Below are 19,924 nucleotides of genomic sequence, written 5' to 3' on the forward strand. Positions count from 1 at the left end.
AATTCATCACTACACACATAGTGATGAGGACCGTGCAGGCAGAAAAATGTAACTCTCTGCTGAAACCCAAGGATTAATGGACTTGCACATTAAGAGTGGAATAGTTGGTTTGAAAAGAGAGGCTGACCCAAGATGCAGAGTCACTCTTGGCACACAAACCCTATCAGTGTATCAATCATCCTGACAGCACTTCTGCTATTCAGAGAGTCAGATCCCACATTGCCTCCCAGGCACATTCCTCATTCCCTTCCCTTGTTGTTGGACTCTTCAAGGATGGATAGGTACAGGATTTTACAATGCTGTCTACTCAGAATAGAAACTCTTTGAATCAAGGAACATACAAGACTTCTCTGGAACCTAACAAGGTCTTGCTCTACAGTCAGAGCAGGGAAGAAGTAATGAACAATAAATGACAATAATAATGTGCTACCAGTTCCTGCAGTGTTTTGTACAAAGATACAAAGCAGCAGAAACATTCTGACTTTTTATTAGGTCAGAATAACCATGACATTTTTCAGAAGAAAATTCTTGTGGGGAAGAAAGTTCTTCCTAAAGGAAGAAAGTGACAGTAATAAGACAATTATTTGATAGTATAGAAATGGCTCAGAAATACCAGCTCCACAGTTCTCACCAAAATGAGATGCCCAAACCAATTCTTTTCCCTCATTTTTAGGTATGTGGAAGGGAAAGCAGAAGAAACAAAGTGAGATGTATACACCTCCAAATTAATGGAAAAATTATATATGAGAAAGCCAACATAAAGTGATGGAAGTTTCAAAAACACAAGTATGGAAATCAGGTATGGAAAATTAGAGATTGTTCAGTTACAGATAGCAGAGAACATCCTAGTAGGTAAAGCACCAGGAATCAAGAAAGGATGTTCACCTCTGAGATCTGTTCAAACCAAAGGCACAGTTCTACTTGCTGGATGCAGATGTCTTGGGAATGTTTTAACTGTGCTTACTCCCAGCATCCTGCTCAGAGTGCAGAGGTGTCTCTGCATGTCAGATGTTGCCTTCCTGTCAAAGCTTAGGTGACATCATAAGGGGAAATGGGAGGATAAAGGATGCTGGAGCTGGAAAGGGTTTTTTTCAGTTTATGAAACAAAAGCAGAAAGGAAACAAACAGAGCAGCTTCTCAGCATGGCTCTTTGAACAAATTTGTACAAAAATAATAAATAAAAAAATGAAGTGGAACTGTCCCATTTGGAACAGGCTGTTGGCAGCTCAGCCTGCAAACACGACACTGAGTCACCACCATGACTGGAAAGCCAGGCCAGAAAACACACACTGCTGCTGCAGCCACAGGGACAACAGACTTGAAAGAGGGGCTGACAGCGTTGTTCTGCTCAGCACAGTAAATAATTTGCTTTACCCACTCACATATTACAGGCCTTTTAATAGGAACTTGCCAAGCTGAAACTCCCAGCTGAAAGAAGGAAAACATTTTGCTTCTTGTTTTCAATGGAAATTATATATTCTTTGTCTTTCTTCCCATCCTTGGGCACAATTTGCTGTGAATCACAAATGCCTTGTGGGGCAGACAATTTCCCTGCAGTCTCTGGGGATTAAGGGTAGAACTAAACTTTTATTTCATTTTTTTATGTCCCTGTTTGTGTTTTTACTCTCTGATTGTACAGGTCCAAGCCCTTTCTTCAGCAGCACCAGCTGTTCAGCTCTGTAATAAAGAGGAGTTTGGCTCTCTGGATGGATGCTGCTGCTCCAACCACTGCTGCATCCCAACCCTGGGAGCTGGGAGGAGGGGTCTGCACATGCAGCCAGGCCAGTGCAGAGCTCTTCAGCAGGACCACTGCAGAGTTCCACACTCCAAGGGCCAATGCAGTGCACTACACCCAGCAGCTGCTGCCTTGTTCTCCTGCACCAGTGCTGCTCTGCTCATCCAGAGAGCTTGTCCAGCTGGGAACTTAACAGCCTTTCTTCTAATTTATTCACTACAACCAGTGTCCTACTGGGACGTTGGCTTCACATTCAGAGTTCCCATTAGCATTGCTGGGTGCCAAGAACAAAGCTAATTCTAGCCCATACTCCTGTGGACAAAGGCACAGTTCTCCAATTAAGCTCCAGTCTGCTTCTCATGGGTGAAGGAACAAGACCTGTTTCTCTCCCACTCCCAGATAATAAAAAGACTTCACTTCCCCCATTACACACAACAGTCATAAATGTGGTTTTCTAAAAAACATGGTAAGAAAATACAGAAAACCATTATGGCTCCTGCATGACGTTGCCACCAGTGCAAACTTTATCATAACCATTTCTGCAAGTCTTCTCTTTGCAAAAATCATTCCAACAAAATTATACACTGCTCTTACTGGCAACAAAACTGCTGGTTGAAGCTGTTATTGAAACTGGTGTGGTTTTTCAGAAAGACTTCTTAACAGGCAATTTCTTTGTGTCCATGGGGTTCCAGATGGCTATTGATTATGTCTACATGATATTTAATGTCACCATCATCTAGTTTAGAGATTAAAAAAGAAAGCAGGCAGAAACCCCATGCATGCTCCAGGCAGCACTGGAGCAGAGAGCCCTTATTCCCAGAGAATGCACCACATGCCAGCCCACAGACCTGCCCTTATGCTGCACCCCCAGCACCTCCCTTGGGAGGGATGCAGTTCAGCCTCTGCTTGGAAGCAAACCTTGTCTCCTTTGCAGAAACTGCCAACAACAATGCCCAGTCTTGCTACTCTGTCCATGGAGTGACTGAGTTAATCAAAATGACATTTTTACATGAAAACATACAGCCCAGGGTCCTGGATCCAAGTATGACATCACAGTGATATTAATGGATCCAAGTGAGTCCCACTCACCCTCAAAATGAGTGACAACAGTTAAGCAGAAGAGGATTCAAACCCAGAAGTGAAAGATAAATCTCCAGCTCTCTTTCTCCACACTTCTGATAAACTTTCTCAGAACCCCATGTGGGAATTTCCTACTGCCAAGGGCTCCCAGTCCCTGCCTAGGCATTTTAAGGAGGACTTGCAGTGTTGCTTACCCCATTTTCTTCTAGTGCTGCCAAGGGTTTATTAATGCTGTTGACAAACTTGTTGACATGCTCAAAGTGCTTTGTCATTTCTGTTGCTAAGACCATGTCAATAATGACTTGGCGAAGGGTTCGATACTCATTCCTGTTTAAAGAAGGAAACAATTAAGAATGCTGGCTGGGTCACAAAGGGCTGGTTGCTAAAACAAGTCTAACAAAAATGCAACACACCATTCCTGTTTGAGAGAGGTGCTAGGGGAAGAAAGAACAGTACTAAAGGCTTGGGCAGCTGCGTCTCTGGTAGATGGAGTACCTTTGGTGTGTAGAGACACGTGCTCCAGGCATGACTGGATCTCTAGGAGAAACAGATATGCCACACCTGCATGTTCTCAAGGCTTTTAGCACAGACACTCAGCAGTGGCTCACTTCCAGTCAAGTTTTCAGCAATACTTTTCTGCTGTATCTTGAGAGAACCAAGGCAATGGTCACATCCTTGCCCTTAATAATTCTCTGAGGCTGCAAGAGCAACAGGTCCTTCACTATCCTTCACACTGCAACAAGGTATTTTATTTTTGTCTGATGCTCTGTGACTCTTTTTCTCTTTGTTCTCTACCCACCCAGCCATAGCTTGTTCTCTGCATTCAGTGACACAAAATAACTCTCCTAGATTTATTCACATTAAGATTTACACTAAGTTCCTTAGGTAGGGTCTGCCTTTTTATGGACAGGAGAACTGACAGTGGGGAATTACTCAGAAGTCTCTGCAGGACAGACAGAAGCATTCTACTCTTTTAGAAGCAAATTTCACAAGGGCCATGGACTGTTATCCACCAGGCACTGCCCTCTTCTAGGACACTTTTTTGCCTTATGCTACACAGAGGGAAGTGAGAGATGTTAGTGGGCAGACAAGGGGATGAGCTCACCTCTCCATGTTTTTGAAGATGTTGCATTTGCCATCACGGGTGGTGAGCTGGAAGGCCAGGGCAGCGTGGTGGCTCTCCAGCACAGCTGTGTCATTGTACAGAATTGCCAGCTCGCTGCCAGCATTGCACAGGAAAGAATTTGTTCTTCCTGGGTGATCCACGTCATGGACTGTGGCTGCAATGAGCGCTGCAACCTCATCAATCGGATCCAGAGTTTGCTGAAAATAGAAGGGTGCTTAGTTTTCCTGGCAGACTCATTAGAAACCCTATTCTGTCCATAAGACTAAGCCAAGTTGCTGAGGAATAAAAGCCAAAACTCTGGAGATCAGTAAGGGTCAGATGTTCAACACAGAGCAATGGAAAATTCATTATAAGCTTCATTGAACATCGCGTGACTTTTTTGGCCATTTTGTACCTCTAAAATTTTGCCTTAACCACACCTTTGTCACAGCACATCAAATTAAACAAATGTAAAGTAATAAATTAGTTTGTGTTTTCTAGTAACACTGAAACCACCTTCACTTGGATTTAAGGTACTTGGCTTGGGAAAACAGTCCAATACTGCTAAAAATTATTGTATTACCACCAGACTCCTAATTTCCTTTGGCAATTTAATGTTCCTAATCATGTTCCACTTATGTGCTGGCTAGGTTTGTAATTGAAAGGAATGTTATCCATACATGCAGTTCTTTAAAAACAGTGTCCTGAGGTTACAGCTAATGCATATTCTATGGAGAATATTTGATATTTTGCATCCATGGATAAATTACATGACACATGTTCTGTACTTTCTGTATCACATCCTGATTCTGGTAGAATGCTGCACTCCATGCTTTATGTCTACTTGCAATGGGCATTGCTTTATGTCTATTTTTATCTACCCTGTCATGCAATACAAAACTATTTGACTCTTAAGATTTTACACTTAAATGTTAATAATTTATTAAGGAGAAGAACTAAACATCTCAGAAATAGTTCATATACTTTTGGAAACTATCCTTGGTACTATTTTTATACTGGCATTTGTGAAGGACCACAGATAGAAAACAATTATATTAAAAATTTTAATAAAAGGAAGGAGACACAAGAGCAGAAATATTCCCATTTGAATTTGGGAACAGGGTAGATAATTTTTATTCCAATTTGCTTTAATTTTAGGTCCAAATTCTCTATGGGCCCTCTTCTACCATTCAGAATTGTTACACTTGGTAGGTGAAAAGACAAACTCTACCCTCCTTTACAACTGAAATTATGCAATGAGTTGACTTTGCAGGAGCAGGGATATTATTCACTGAAGACTGTCAAGAAAATCTCATGGAGAACAAGGGAAGGCAAATAATTCTTTCTGCTCTAGTTCATATTTAGCATTGTCTGAAATACTCTGCTGTGTATTAACTTCTTCATTCTTTCTTTCAGCTGCTGCTCATGGGGTTCTATTTTTGTGGTCTGAAGTTAGGAGAGAGGGATTTGAGAACAAGCTCTCTCTCCTCAGAGGGACACACTGACCAGCATTCAACCTGGCTGAGGAAGACCTGTGCAGATGGGAAATGGCCAGAAACATGAGAACCCCTGACCTGGAGGACCAGAGCAGTCTACCTGACACTTATTTCCCAGGGATTTACAGCACTTTTACACACAACATCAAGTCAAAGATTCTAACTTTCTTATCTTAACAGAAGTGGAAATGATTCTGAGAATATGGCTTTAATTTGGGAGTCAGAAAATTTTCTTAGGCAAGTTGAACTGAATTCAAATCACTAAAAAAGAATATTCTCAGCATGAATTTCAATGGCAGAATTGGGCCTTCTGTGTTTAGATTAAGTTGAACTCTGAGCAACACAGAAGCAGCTGGGCTATAAATTTGGAAAGATAAAGAGAGAATTCTGAACTTTGATTCTGTTCCTTCTGCTGCTGCAACATGTTTTTTTTCCTCTTCCTATGCCTACAGAGGAATGAAAATAACATTCTGGAAAAAGAGGAGACAGTCATGCTTCTGTGGCATTGAAATGGATCCAGATCTTGTCTGTTTTTCATAGATATTCTTGGGAAGACCAGCTAAACCTCTGGCAAATCAGGGGCTGAAAAAATCCAGTGACACTCTATCCACACTTGGCATAGAGTATTTGTAAATCAGCCTCTGGAGAGCATACTAATGAGCTGCAGCTCCAAGTTAACAGGATTACTACAGTTTAATGAGCTGTCACAAGCATGTTTACAGTCACAGATTTCTCAGCCAGGTACCCATCACTGCTGCTATCCTTAAGCAGGCCAGGTGAGAATTTCTACACAAGACTGTGACTCAGAAATATGTCCCACCACTCTATTGCACACACATTACTTTATTTTCCTTTTCCAGTCTGGGCCTGTGAGAGCAAAAGTTGTTCTGATTTATTCTGTGGTTCTAATACCCCAGTGGGTGTTATGGTAATGACAAATAATTTTTTTCAATACTCTCCTCCAGTGCAGTCTCTATAAGCCTCAGGGCATCTTCTCCAGTGAGTGATACAGCCTACTGTATGGCCTATATTTTCCTGGGAATCTTTTGCAGAATGACCATCACAAGGCATAAGAGATGGTAATTTATCACATTAGATCTGTATTTGCCATGTACCATCACAAAAGTAATTATGTTGTTAGCTCCCCTATCTGAGAAGTTTTAACTATATGAAGAAGTTTTACCTGAAAATAAGATTTTATTATTCTCCCAAGAATTATTCAATTCTGTAATATTAATATCCATCCTTCTTCACATACTATGAGAGAGATCCTAGAATTCATGCAAAGCAGCCCAGTCCTTTGACCCCAGAGTTACCAAACTGGCTGGCACTAGGCAGACTTTGGCTTTTGAATCTTTCTGAGAGATCCCTTTGATTGCATCCATATTTCCCACCTATACTGGTTTCCACAAATGTGAACTCACCTTTACTCTTTCTTTAGACAAGAAGTAAGCAGTAGCATGTAGTACATCTGCTGAATGAGTAGAATTATGGTAGGAGTTGGAGGAATGGTAGTTAGCCTCAATAACTTGTAACCATGACCTCAGAGTGGATTCTGAACAGTTTAGGAATTCACAGATTCCAAAGCGAGCAAATATTTTGAGACCCAGATAAACCAAAGGCCTGTGGAGAAAAATAAACAGAAAGTTTTAAAATGAATGCAGCTGAAAGAATATTATACAGCATAAACTGTATGAATCCACACAGCATTTTTAGCTAATGACAAATGAAATGATGTACAAGGGCTCATTACAGAATTACTGTGTCATATACTGGAATTGCAACATATATAAAGTCAAATTCCCCTTAATCCCCCCCAGTGTCAGACAAAGGTGTCTCCAGGTTTCTCTGTCAGGGAACTAAATGCACTAAAATTTAATTAATTATCCTGGCTTTATTACCATATGTCTGCTTGGACTTAAGGCAATACTAGTAATATATACATACTTGTGAGTCATTGAAAATCACTTTACTTCTCTTAACAAATGAACTGCCATTATTTAAACACAGTAGGATGCAATCATAATTATACTACCTTTAATAAGAGTACAGGCAACAAAGCACCTCCTTTGTCCCTCTGTGGTCTCTCCAGATCAGTAAGAACAGAGAGACCTACCTGGTGATCTCATGCATAGTGGCTGAGATAATTAATTAAGTTACTGCAATGTACCCATTAAATGTTGTAAATCACAAAGACTGACTATATTTTTACATTTTTCTTTTTATTATCTGTATTACTTCCTTAAAAATCAAAATGTAGCAAAAGAAAGAAAACCTAAAACAAGTGCATGTAAATACCTTCATTTAAAATAAAATAATTTTAAAGAAGAATAAAACCCTAGGGGGTTTTGCACCTTTTTGGCTCATAAAACCACAGTATAAAAATAAAGTGCATATTTGTTAACTAAGTGCCTGATATCTTTCTTAGACTTTGGTTTTGAATAACTTTCAAAACTCTTACAGATTTGGTACAAAGAACAATTTGCAGTCTTTGGAGGAGTCTTTGCTGCTAATGAAGTACAGTCTATCAAAGCTGCTGATCTGCTTTTGAAAACTTCCATGATGGAAATTGGTATGCCCTGCTTTTTATCAGTAAATGTTCTTCAGTTAAGCTTATACATAAAATGTAACCAGCCAAGATTTTAGAATAAAGACCTTCCTCTAATCCCAGAGAAAGGTAATGGTAATTCTGCTGAAAGGCTGTATTGGAACTGTTCAGGAATAAAACCTACCCAATCGAATGGAAAGAAAATAAAACCTGATCTGTATTAATTGATCAAATCAAGACCAGCATGTTGACTCTGTGTGTAGTTTGCCATAATAGGAATTTGAATCCCCACAAGAAAATAATTTGATTTGTGTAACTTTTCTATTACTGAATAAAGGAAGACTTTAAAAATTAGGCTGTACTGTCATTATATCATACCAAAGATATATAATTTCACTTATATCCACTGGGAATTTGCAGGAAATAGTGTCTGATGAAATAGAAGGTATTTAAGATGTATACACAACCAGAAATGACAAGTAGAAAATTTCAAACATCTGACATTGAAAATAAAATTAATTCAGTTTTTAAATCACAGGTAGAGAACTTAAGGATCTGATTACAGGATGACATTTAAGTCACTTCTCAGAAACTTCAGTTTATGAGCTCTTGTATTTACTGACCTTTTATGGGTGGCAGCCTCAAGTTCAAAGATATCAAAATCCCACTGCTCCTCATTTTCCATTGCCTGTGTTATCCGTGGGGGTATGTCATTGAGGGAGATTGGAGAGCTAAGACTGCCAGCAACCTGGTGAGTTTCTTTTGAGGAATACAGTTATTACTACATGTATTTATTAACAGCATATTAAGTAGTATATTTAATAGTGAGATACAATTTTAATAAATGATCATGCTTTCTCTTCTGTAGTAACACCCGGCTCAGTACTGCTGCAGAAAAACAATTATAGAAAAAAAAACCCACCCAAACAGAAAAGAAATGCTCATAAAAAAGGACATCTAATCACATTTCCCCTGTTTCTTAAATTTCTGAACATGTTTTAGTATCTCAGTAGCTGCCAAATTCAAACTTACGTTTTGCAGACAGTATATATTCATTCCCTGATAATCTTCGTAAACCATCCTGTTAAACAAAAGTTGCAGGTTAAATGGAGGGTATGGCACAACAGGTCTAGGAGAGGATGACACCAAGCAGTAGCACAACTTCAGAGAAGGCTGAGTGCAGCCTTGACAGTCATCAGAGCTGCCTCTCCCTCACTGTCTGTACTGCTCACGTTTGCCTGGTTTGCACACAGCTCACACAGGTGAGGGAATGGGGCTAGGGGATACAATATGGACTCAGGTAAAACTCAAGTTCCTCAGGTGCAGATGGAGGCTGGAATTGCAGCCTCCCACCTGTCTTTGGCCAACATGCACACCAGCTGTGGGTCTGTGTCAAAGCAGACACAGTGAGTCCACACTTCCCCAGCCAGCCAAGGGGGCACTGGGAGGGAGGATGGGACATTCCCCTGCTCCCTGCCCTGGCATTGGCAGATCCAATCACCTCAGCAGTGTAGGAATCTCATGACTGCAGAGGAACAAATTACTCTGAGGCTTCCTTTCCACACACAGAACGTGTGCTTGTTTATTCTTCAGTTCAGTCCCTCCTAGGCTTCATCCTGGCATGATGCCTAGATGAGAACACTGAGATGATGGATTAAAACTAACAGAATTATGTATTTAATATTTACTTTTTGTTTTATAATTCTAAATGCTGTGGCCCAAATCCTGCTTGCTCTTTTGAGGTTACAGCTGTTAGCTCATGTTTATTTAGCCCATGATGTAAAAAAAGTGTTTAAAAAAAAATTATGAATGCACCTTACTAAATCATTACAAGAAGTAAATGTGAATGCTGTGCCTGAACATGGAATATCTACTCTTAAAAGAACCGTTATATCAGATTTTTGTTTTCACATTTGTAAGTAAATGAGTCTGGAGTTCTGTGATTTAAAAGAAAAGGGAGTGCAACAGTGGCTCTTCATTAGAACTGCTATGACACAAATATTTAGGTCACCAGATGCTGCCTATCATTTAGAATCAAAGATTAGTTTTTAAGAGTTGAAATAGCAGGTGTAATTGTATCTAGTAAATCTATCTTTGAACTCCAAATGCCCTTCCTGCTTGAGAGTTCAAATCCAATAACATATTACTTGTTTCCTTCTCAGACATAACTTCTGAATGCAAATGGAACAATATAATTCTGTTTTCAGCAGACCCTTTGATGGAAAAATGTTTCTCTCCAATAACTTTAAAACTCACACCATGCTATATGCTCTGAAATTAATTTTCTCAGCTTTTCTTACTGCTCCATAAAAGAGCCTTGGGTTTATTTTAGTAAGGATTTTATATTCTGCAATATTGTTACCTTCATGTTCATGGACCAATTGCAATCAGAATACAAATGCATGTAAGAATCAACAATCCACAAAAAGGAGAAAACAGTTGAGTTTATGGACTCTTACATATTCAGCAGGAGAAAAGATTCACTTCAAGACTAATGATTATATGTATCAATATTCTTCCTATATTTTTATAGTTAAGGTACAAATAAATTTTGGCTACTCAGCTGGTAAATACAACCCAATATGAAAAACATTCAGGTCTTCTTCTAGAATTCTTGGAGTCTCCCACATTTCTCCTAATTAGATATTTGCTGTGGTATTTTTAAAGGTAAAAATACACAAACTGTTTGAAGATTCTGACAGATACTGCAAAGGCATTATGATTGTTCCATTATGAAATTATAATAGCCCAGAGACATCTCTGAGAAGCTCACATCTTGTGAGCCTTTTTGCATTCAACACACTGTATATTTTTTTCCTGATGTAGCCTTTCATAAGGAACCTACAAACTAATGAGAATACATATCCTTAGGGCACAGGTAACATTAATCTAAATGAATGGGGGGTCAGACTCCAGGCTCTGAAGGTTGGGGTTCAGTTCTTGCTTCATTATGTGCCCTTTGTTCAACTTTGGGTGCTATGCTACAAATATAATTCCAGAAACAGCAGCAAAATATATATTTTGCATTACTTTGAAAACATATTCTTTTGATAGACTGAAAAGCCCCCCCAGACCATGTCATTCCAATCCTCATTAATAAATACAAGTATCTGGTTCTCTTTCTTTCTTCCTCTCCCATCTATATCTTACTCAAACGAATCACTTTGAAAAACAAAATTGTTTCTACCTTCCATTTTTAGGGCAACTAATGTTTTAAAAGGCCTGGTCAATTTTCTTCCTATTTTCAGAGCTACATTATTCAAGTAGGAGGGTAAAGTCCAGAAAAGGACGTGTGCAGTTCTCTCTGAAAATCTGGCATTGTAGAGGCAGAGCACCTAGCAGATGATAAAGATCAAGTAACTGGGAAAATCAGGCAGTGAACATTAATCAAGAGCTGTTTGTGGCAGTGAGTACTTACTGTCATTAACCCTCCAACAAGGTCACTTGTATGTGGATCCTCATCTTTAGTCCCCAGTTGTGGAGAGTACAATTCAGTGGTTCTTAAAATCTCCAAAGCGCGGTCTAAAGCTTCTGCAACTGGCATGGGACTGCTCTCTTGGGCAGCATTGATGATGTTTATTACCTAATGCAGCATCAGACATATTGTGAATTTAGAAGTGATTGTAAAAAAACAGAGACACTCATTAATTGCTGTGGAAAACTCAGGAAAATAACAAGATCTGAAACTTTAATCCACATGGGGGAAAATCAAAATTAAATGCTGATGTTTGCTACTGACTCTGGGAATAAGATCATGGCCTTAAAGACAGCCATCTTATTAATGACTTTCCCTCCAAGGCACAGCCTCCAAATGTCTCTGAATGGATTTCATGGAACTCCCACTTGCCTTTAGCAATTTGTTAAAGAGTTGTTTTTTGACAAATCCTTGAACGGTTTCAGAAAGCAGTTGACAATGCATAAGTAAGAAGAAGGAACTTTAGTCCCTCCTTCTTAAAAAGGATCATGTGATGGCTGACCCATGGATGACACTCTGGTTTGGGAGATCTTTGTTCAGAGAATCTGCCTTTTGGAAGCTGCAGCAGTGGGTAGGTGGAACAGGGAAGGAGATGCTCCAGAGGTTGTGCTGTTCTGGAGCCCCGTGGCTCAGCACAGCACTGCACAGCAGAGCAGAGCAGAGCAGAGCAGAGCACAGCACTGCACAGCAGAGCAGAGCAGAGCAGAGCAGAGCAGTGACAGTACCTTGGTGATGGGAGCCTCGATAGTCATGGAATGCACCCTGGCCATGGAGGAGCGGCGCCGCTGGGAGCTGCCTGTGTGCAAAACAGAGCAGAATCCATACCCTGACTGCAGAGGCAGGAGGAGCAGCCAGCAGCTCCTGAGGCCTTTTCTGCTTCCCCTGCTGTGCCTTTCAGGGGCAATCTACTGCAGAAGGCAAAGAGATGCTGGCTGAACCACTGATGTCCCTGATTAGAGATGAGTGGCTGTAACAGCCTGGCAAAATCATGGCTTTGCTTTATTATTTTAACTAATTAAAATATTCAGTTACAAACTCAGTTAAAAGATTATACAGATGTGTGTGTATAAACTGGCAGGCACAGGTAGGAAACCACTGAATTTAGATTATTACAGGATGTATCTACTCTTGCTGCCTGATGCAATACGACAAGTCATAATGAGTCAGCTTCCAAACTGAGGTAAATCACTGAAGCTCTTTTGAAGTGGGTACCTATGCCAAATAAAAATAACAGAGGTTCTGGCCTATTATTCATTGGAAATTTAAAAACAAATGTTTTATATCAGTTAGCAATTTTGGTTCTGCAGAGAAAAGGTCAAGATGAGATTTTTCTGGATATTGTGCTAGCTATAAAATGCAGACATATCTCTGTTACTCATTGTGCTGAACAGTTCTTAAGAAGAAGAGTCAATGCTATTTTTGCTATACTGGAACATGACTGTATTCTCACTGCCACAGACATGCTTCACTAGTGTATGCTGCCTAGACTGTGATGAGGTATGATTTAACAAAAGCATGTAAGTGCTAGCAACAGTTTTGAGTATGTGACTCATCCATCAAGTTTGGGGTGATCTAACAGAGCAAAATACAACACAGTGAAAGAAAACAAAATTAAGGAAAAATATCTTTATATCTTTATCAAGGGAAGAGGTAAGAAATGTAATAATTTGTTTATTGAGTTTGCATAACAACTCCAACTCAGCCAGACCCAACATGATGCGTTTCACATACCATCACTCCCACGTGATGTTGTGGATCTGACATCCAGGGATCCTTTCCTCATGTCTTTGTGTCTGCAAGTCTGAGTATCTGTGAAGAAAACAATACTGCATGACACAAAGTTCTGCCTAAGATGCATGTTAAAGGAACTGAAGCTCAGAAAAACCTGGCAGCAGCTGAGTTCATTGACCTCAACACTTCAGCAGATCAGAGCTGACCAAAAGCTTTTAAAGCTTTTGCCCTATTACACTGTCCTGAAGCCAGGCAGAACATGCCTAAACATCTGTGCAGAAGGAAACAGAGTGGAGAGAAAAGCTCCTCTCTTGTCACTGTGACACAATTGCAGTTGTGAACACAACTTGTGCAGCAAACCTGAGTTCACTCAAGTAACCAGTGCCACCAGGAACTGGTGTCCCAAAGCAGAGCAGTGCCAGCAAACAGGGCAGTGTAACCCGGGCTCCTTATGGACTCCAAGATTCAGGCTGTGCTAAGAATACTGCTGACAACTACCTACAGCATGGATGCCAAGGGTGTCCTAGCTGAAGGGCTGATCTGTGGGATGAGGGTGAGTGACAGTGCTGGTCATCCTCCTTCCACCCACATGCAAACTCCCACAAAGCAGCACAGACACAGGTGCCATGTGCAGCAGAGCAGCCACAGCAGCACGACAGCATCCTTCCCATTTCTACTTCTGTCACAGGGATCCACCACCTACAATTGAACTGTGGCACTGAATCCAGCAACACCAGGATACCAACTTGGGGCCTGTGACAGCATTTTCAAAGGGGGGGTTGTTTTATGACACCCCTAAAGTGTGTGTGAGGCAGGTAGAGAGGGGGCTGGTATTTACTTTCCTGCCTTCTGAGTTGGATTCCCAGCTCATCACTGGGTAAATAGGACTGCTCTGAAACTGTTTTTTCAGTCAAATCACTAACAATGGCCTTCATTTGCTCCCCAGGTATGTTCTCCACTTCTTGGGACAAAAGAGACATGTCATACCTGTCTGAGATTCAGCCTGAATACATTCACATGTCTTCTCCACCTACAATTCAGCATGAGAAATCCAGTTAGTCAGAACTTTGCCATTATTTTGTTATACTTAGGGCTCAAACTAAAGTGAGCATAGCACTATTTTCACTTACCTTATTGTTGTCATTGCACAGTCTACTAATTGACACATAGTGTCTAATCTTTCTGTAGGCAAAAAACAGTGTGTTAATTCCCATCCAAACCTCAGCTCTAATTCAGTGCTCATACTTGGGTGCTCCAAAGGCTTGATTTGGGAACCAAGTGGATAAAAATCTAGACATGCTTGAATCTTGCCCATGACCAAAGGACACCAGCTTCATCCCATAACAACCCCTGACAACAGCCATGAAAGGAGGTCAGAAAAGGGAGAATGAAAGGACACAGCTCAGTGAAATAGGTCCTGGTGACACCAACACGAAGCACAGAAAGACAGGAGGGGGCACTTGCACTTCAGGGACAATTAGAAGAGTCAGTCACAAGTGAGCACATCTGCATCTTTGGCTCCTTTTGGGGGAGAATTAGGAGAATTTCACTTTCCCTGTATACAGCTTGTAAAGTTGATTTTGCACAAGGAATTAAGCACAGAGGTCTGAAGCACCCTTCATTGCATAAATTTCCGTTATACTCATTAGCAGAATAATCCAATATCTGTTGAAGGGAACTGAACTCTAAACTGAGCCTTCATTCAGACACAAATCATTACTTTAGCTTTCACACTTACCCTCCCTGTCCAATGACAGGTAGTATCTTCACATTTTGTTGTATGCTATCTCCATTTTTCTTTTTCGCATAGTACATTCCTTGCCATTCCTGAAAAAAAAATAATTCAAGTGGAAGGAAGTTCAGATTAAACATGAAGAGAAGCTGTGGCTTCATACCTTCTTTCCCTGAAAGCTGTCTCACAATACAAAACCAGGCAGGACTGGTTAACCCTCCAATTTCTCCCCTGTAAGTAACCTGTAGGTCACTGTGTTGCTGCCAATCATGGACAACTTCCAGAGGGGCAGCCTGGAAATGCTCTGATGGCACAGCTGTATTCAGGAGCTGTGGGAACTAGCTGCCTTCTCTTCCCCATCCCAAAGGTGTTGCAGGTCATTTTGGGGAGAGCAGGAGTCCAGGCCAGCCCTTCAGGGACCCAGGACAGGAGGGTCAGTGCAAAGCTGTCACCACCCTGATCACCTTCCCTGCTGGATACACCATCTCTCTTGCATGGCTGGGATGTCTTATCACTGATTAACACTAAATGTATCTGTGACTAAAAGTGCTTTGATATCCCAGAACATTTACTTTCCATGCTGTCAGTTTACTATCAAATGTAGAAGAGATTTATTCTGTTTCTTATAAAGCAGATGAGAGCCCAGTAGAAGAGCTCCTGGATTCTGCCTCCCTCTAAATGCCCTCTGGTTTTGGGATTGCCTATGTGTTTCCATCCCTAGAATAGCTGTTGGTGGTCTTTTTAAACAGATGCATATTTTGAGCTGGTCATTTACTAAATACCAAGTGATTGATGAATAATTGAATCCATTTTGCATGTTCACTGCTCAGGCCAACTGCTGTATTTCAGTTGAGTTCAGCAAACTGTAGATCTGATCTTATGTATGTGAAAATACCCTCATGAGGCACACAATATGTATTTATTTATGTGAGACTGACAGATTTCACAGTCAAGCAGGCCAGAACACAGGTACAGAGAGAATACTTTTACATTTATGTTGATGGAGCCAGTAAATAGAGACTCCAGCCCACAGAGAACTGCATGTTGACATGCAGCACAGAAAAAAATATGAAAGGCTTTTCTGAGGATCTATGAGAGAACTGTGCATAACAAACTGTGTAGTGAGCATAATGTCTTCTGTGAGCTACTTGAGGAATACAAATGAAGATAAAGCAAGCACCACAAAATTCAATGCTCTCATAATTAAAAAGTATGCACATCAATAGTTTCCTGACAACCAGGATGAGGTAGAGATGAGTAATTGATCTCTAACCCAGGTAATAAACCCAGGATGTGCACAAAGAGGTGAAGTCATAAACTACAGACTGGATAATTCCCTCATTTGAAAGTACATCCTTTTCAAGGCAGGTTATTCACTAATGTGTTCTTCTGTCAACAGATCGATTTTTCAACTTGTGAATTTCTAAATCCTGTGAAACTGTGGCAGGAAATGTGTGAGGGAAAAGGTCAATGCAATTCTGAGAAACAGGAGGTCCAAGCCAAACTCCTGCTGGTAGGTGAAGTTCTCCCAGGGATGTCACTTAAAGGTATTTTAAGAACACCATATGCTCTCTCCCAGAGCTCCTGTCAGCAATCCAGCAGGGAAGAGCTATTCCCAAGATGTACTGTCAGTCAAACCCATGGTTGTGTCTGCACTGCCAGCACCATGACCAGCTCCTGGGGAGAGCTGGGATCAAACAAGAGCAAACAGCACTCAGCAAACCCCACAGTGTCCCTCCTCACAGACTGAGTCAGTGCTGAGCTGCCAAACTCCACGAAGGAGCCAGGACACAAAATCTAACTGAGATCTCACAGTGAGGAACTCCCCAGCTCAGCCTTTCTTTTAGACTGGGGCTTCTTGCACTAGAGCAAAGTCCAGCAAACTGCTTGGAAAACAGAGCAAACCAAAATAAACACAAGACATCATGAAGACAGTCTCAAAGAACTGAAGGCTGAGCTGGGAAGGTGCTGCCATATCTGCTTTATCAGTGTGACTGCTCTGCCACCCCCTCTGCAAAGACCTTGCAAACAGTTCCCAAAGAGCGAGAGGAATTGCATGCCTTGCCTGCTCTATTAGTAGCTGTTCATCTCACTTCAGAAAAAGCAAAACTGAGAGCAAACTGCAGAGATCAGAGGCAGCAAGAATTCTAAACTGCATGTTTCATCTTAATGGATGCAATTTGAATAGTGAAACAGAAGAATGAAGGAAAGCATAACTCTTTTTTAACTCCTCGAGTATGGATGGATGAACATTTCAATAACATTGCATTTTGGCAAGTTACAGCCAGCTATAGTAATAAAAAATTAACTTCCAGAGATATTTTTGCTAAGAGAAACAACATCCTGACCCACGAATCACTATGTACCTTGCAATTTCCAATTTTTGAGTATAATATCTATGAATTTATATTGAACTTGCTCACAGCACTATGCTTGTCAGCACAAGAGGTGAAATGCTACAAGAGTCCATCTTACTAAATTCCATTTAAAGACAAGATAAATTTCATGCAGTGTAGATTTTTCCAAAGATCAGAAGAACTTGCTTTCTATTATTTTTATTACTATGTTAATATAGTACCACATTTATTCAAAACAGAAAAGTCAAACCTATTGAGAGGAGATTATCACAGCAGCAGAGAGTTTCCCTCTTGATATGCTGTAACCTACAGTAGCCAAAATATGGCCTATTGTAGTAAGAAGTAATATTTTAAATTTAGGATGTAAAGAAATCACAAGACTTAAAACTATGATTCTGACTATGCTGGAATCATCCAGGTAACTCAGGCACCTCTAAAAATGCTGTAATGTCTTGGCACAAATTATTTCAAAACTGCAGGTATTTCAAAAATTGTTCCTCACAGTTAGCCTCTACTTGCAAATGATTCTTGTAATAATTTTATTGGCAATTCATTTTTATATTAATATATAAATGTAAGGTTGTATAGGTTACATATTATAAAATGTTCCAGAGGGAAACAAAGAACACTTGAAAACAGAATATATCCACCTAAAAAGCTTAAGCTCTTCCAGACACACATTTTTAAGTAGGCAGTATTTCATTAGCCCTCACTGTTCAAGCTACACAGTCAGGAGTAAAATTAGTACAAGGAAGGAGATAAATTAGATTTGGATTTCAATCATTCATAGAGTAAAATACATTTCCATTATTAATAAAATTTTTATCAGCTCACTAAAATATTAAAAAATTTATCACTTTATATCTTGAGAATTGATGGTGTGGATATAAAGCCTGGCACATCTAACGTATTTGAATTATAACTTAATAAATACTCCCTCCTAACATCAGTTTTGTATTGTACACATTTGCTGAAATAACTCCATCCAGGCAACAGAGGTGTGAAGCACCATAATCCAAACTGCTGTCTGTGGCTGGGATCTCTTCCAACAGGCCAGCACACATGGAAAGAGCCACAGAGTCTCCTTGAAATGCACATGGAACCTGCACCCAGCCTTAGCCACTGAGTCTGTATCAGCACCCTGACCTACAGAGCTCAGCTCAGCTCTGAGTTTGTGCTTGTGCATCCCTGTCTGGCTCCAGAGGGCCATGACTCCCTCTGGATCTCCCTGCCCTGTGCCAGGGAGATTCCCAAGGACAGTCCCCTGACCCAGCCAGCTCTCCTGAGCCCAGGAGCAGCATCTCACACTGGGCAGCCTCCTGATCCCCCTGCAAGGCACTGTGTCATGTCCAAGGACATCAGGAGCCAGCTCACCTCGGTGCAGTGAGCATTCCTAATGGAAATCCATCAGACAGCTCCCATGCCATTAGGGAATTAAACAGATTGGCAGCTGGCAGCTGACACTGCCTATCACTTTCAAGTGATATTGCAAATGTCTCCTTGGTATTTTTACATTCTGAACTTGCAAATCAGCTTCCACATTTCATGGTGAAATTCTTCAATATGGTACTTTTCTCATTTACACAGCACCATATAACATGTGCTTCCATCTCATTTTTCTTTGCTACTCCCACACCATTTGCTATGAACAGCATAAATTATAAAGAAACCCAGCAAATCACTTATTTTTGTAAAACAAGTACCTCTACCAAGCAAGAAAAGATAAAAAAGCCCTTAAAAAATAACAATTTTTTACTTCCTGTTCTTGTTTTAAGTAAGTTGCAAATGCTATGTGTCTGTGAAGCTGCAAGTCCCAATGTGCATCACTGCTGGACTACAATAACTTCTACAGATAGCAAATAAAAGTGATATAATGCCATTACTCACCTTTCCTATTTTTATGCAGGAATTAATAGTATCTAGGAAATCAGCTTTTTTTTCATTTATAGGCACTTCTGTTAATTCCTTTTCTATTAGTTCACCTATTTGATAGCCCATCATTGTTTCAAAAGCAGGATTGACGTACTGTGAAATAAAAAAAACAAATACCCATTCAACAGCATACTTAAAGCACAAGAGAATTCCTTGTTTTGTCTGCTTAACCAGATCTCCTTCCCAGCCTGAAATAAATATCTGCATGTGCTATTCCTGAGAGATATGCTCACATTTTTTTCTTTGTAAAACAAACCAGGAATTTCCATGCTAGCATAGTTGTGCAGAGTGTGTGCATGTCAGCAAAGAGAGGGAAGTTATGCAAACAGCTGAATATCACACATCCACAGAGTTTAGACAGACAACATAAATTCCTGAAAAAACTGGCTTTGTCAGTTACCACACCAATAAACCTCAAACCTACCTCAGTGTTCCTAAAAATCACAAACTTGGTGGAGGAATACCATAGGAATATTATTCATATCTACTGGCAAATGCATCATCTTATTCTGTGTAAGGGCCAACCATCACTATTCCCCTGTCCAGGCAAATCCCAGCCAAGCAGAGGGGAAGAAGTGGGATTTGATAAAGCAGGATTCCAGAAGGGAATGTTGCATTTCACTGCAGTTTTTGGCCCCTGCCCAATAAAGCTGAAGATTGGAGCCACAGCCCACCCCTCCATGGCCTCACCTGCAGAGTCACAGGCACAGTGCTGTCAAAGCAGCACCTGGCT

General features: G+C 40.5%; 1 protein-coding gene across 4 annotated transcripts in view; it reads right to left on the minus strand.

Annotated features, from left to right (window-relative positions):
• PDE8A (phosphodiesterase 8A) overlaps nt 1-19,924 on the minus strand; it is a 138,114-nt gene that overhangs the window by 3,643 nt on the left and 114,547 nt on the right. For all 4 annotated transcript variants that reach the window (XM_079317839.1, XM_079317840.1, XM_079317842.1 and 1 more), the window contains exons 8-19: nt 19,147-19,284; nt 14,909-14,997; nt 14,301-14,352; nt 14,158-14,200; nt 13,171-13,248; nt 12,165-12,235; nt 11,383-11,547; nt 8,997-9,045; nt 8,588-8,723; nt 6,841-7,039; nt 3,921-4,138; nt 3,010-3,142 (exon numbers count right to left, since the gene is read on the minus strand). In XM_079317839.1, coding sequence (XP_079173965.1) covers nt 3,010-3,142; nt 3,921-4,138; nt 6,841-7,039; nt 8,588-8,723; nt 8,997-9,045; nt 11,383-11,547; nt 12,165-12,235; nt 13,171-13,248; nt 14,158-14,200; nt 14,301-14,352; nt 14,909-14,997; nt 19,147-19,284 — 1,371 coding nt within the window. The remainder of the gene's footprint in view (nt 1-3,009; nt 3,143-3,920; nt 4,139-6,840; nt 7,040-8,587; nt 8,724-8,996; nt 9,046-11,382; nt 11,548-12,164; nt 12,236-13,170; nt 13,249-14,157; nt 14,201-14,300; nt 14,353-14,908; nt 14,998-19,146; nt 19,285-19,924) is intronic.

This window comes from Erithacus rubecula (assembly GCF_903797595.1).
Source record: "Erithacus rubecula genome assembly, chromosome: 14".
In the NCBI taxonomy this organism is placed as follows: Eukaryota; Metazoa; Chordata; class Aves; order Passeriformes; family Muscicapidae; genus Erithacus; species Erithacus rubecula.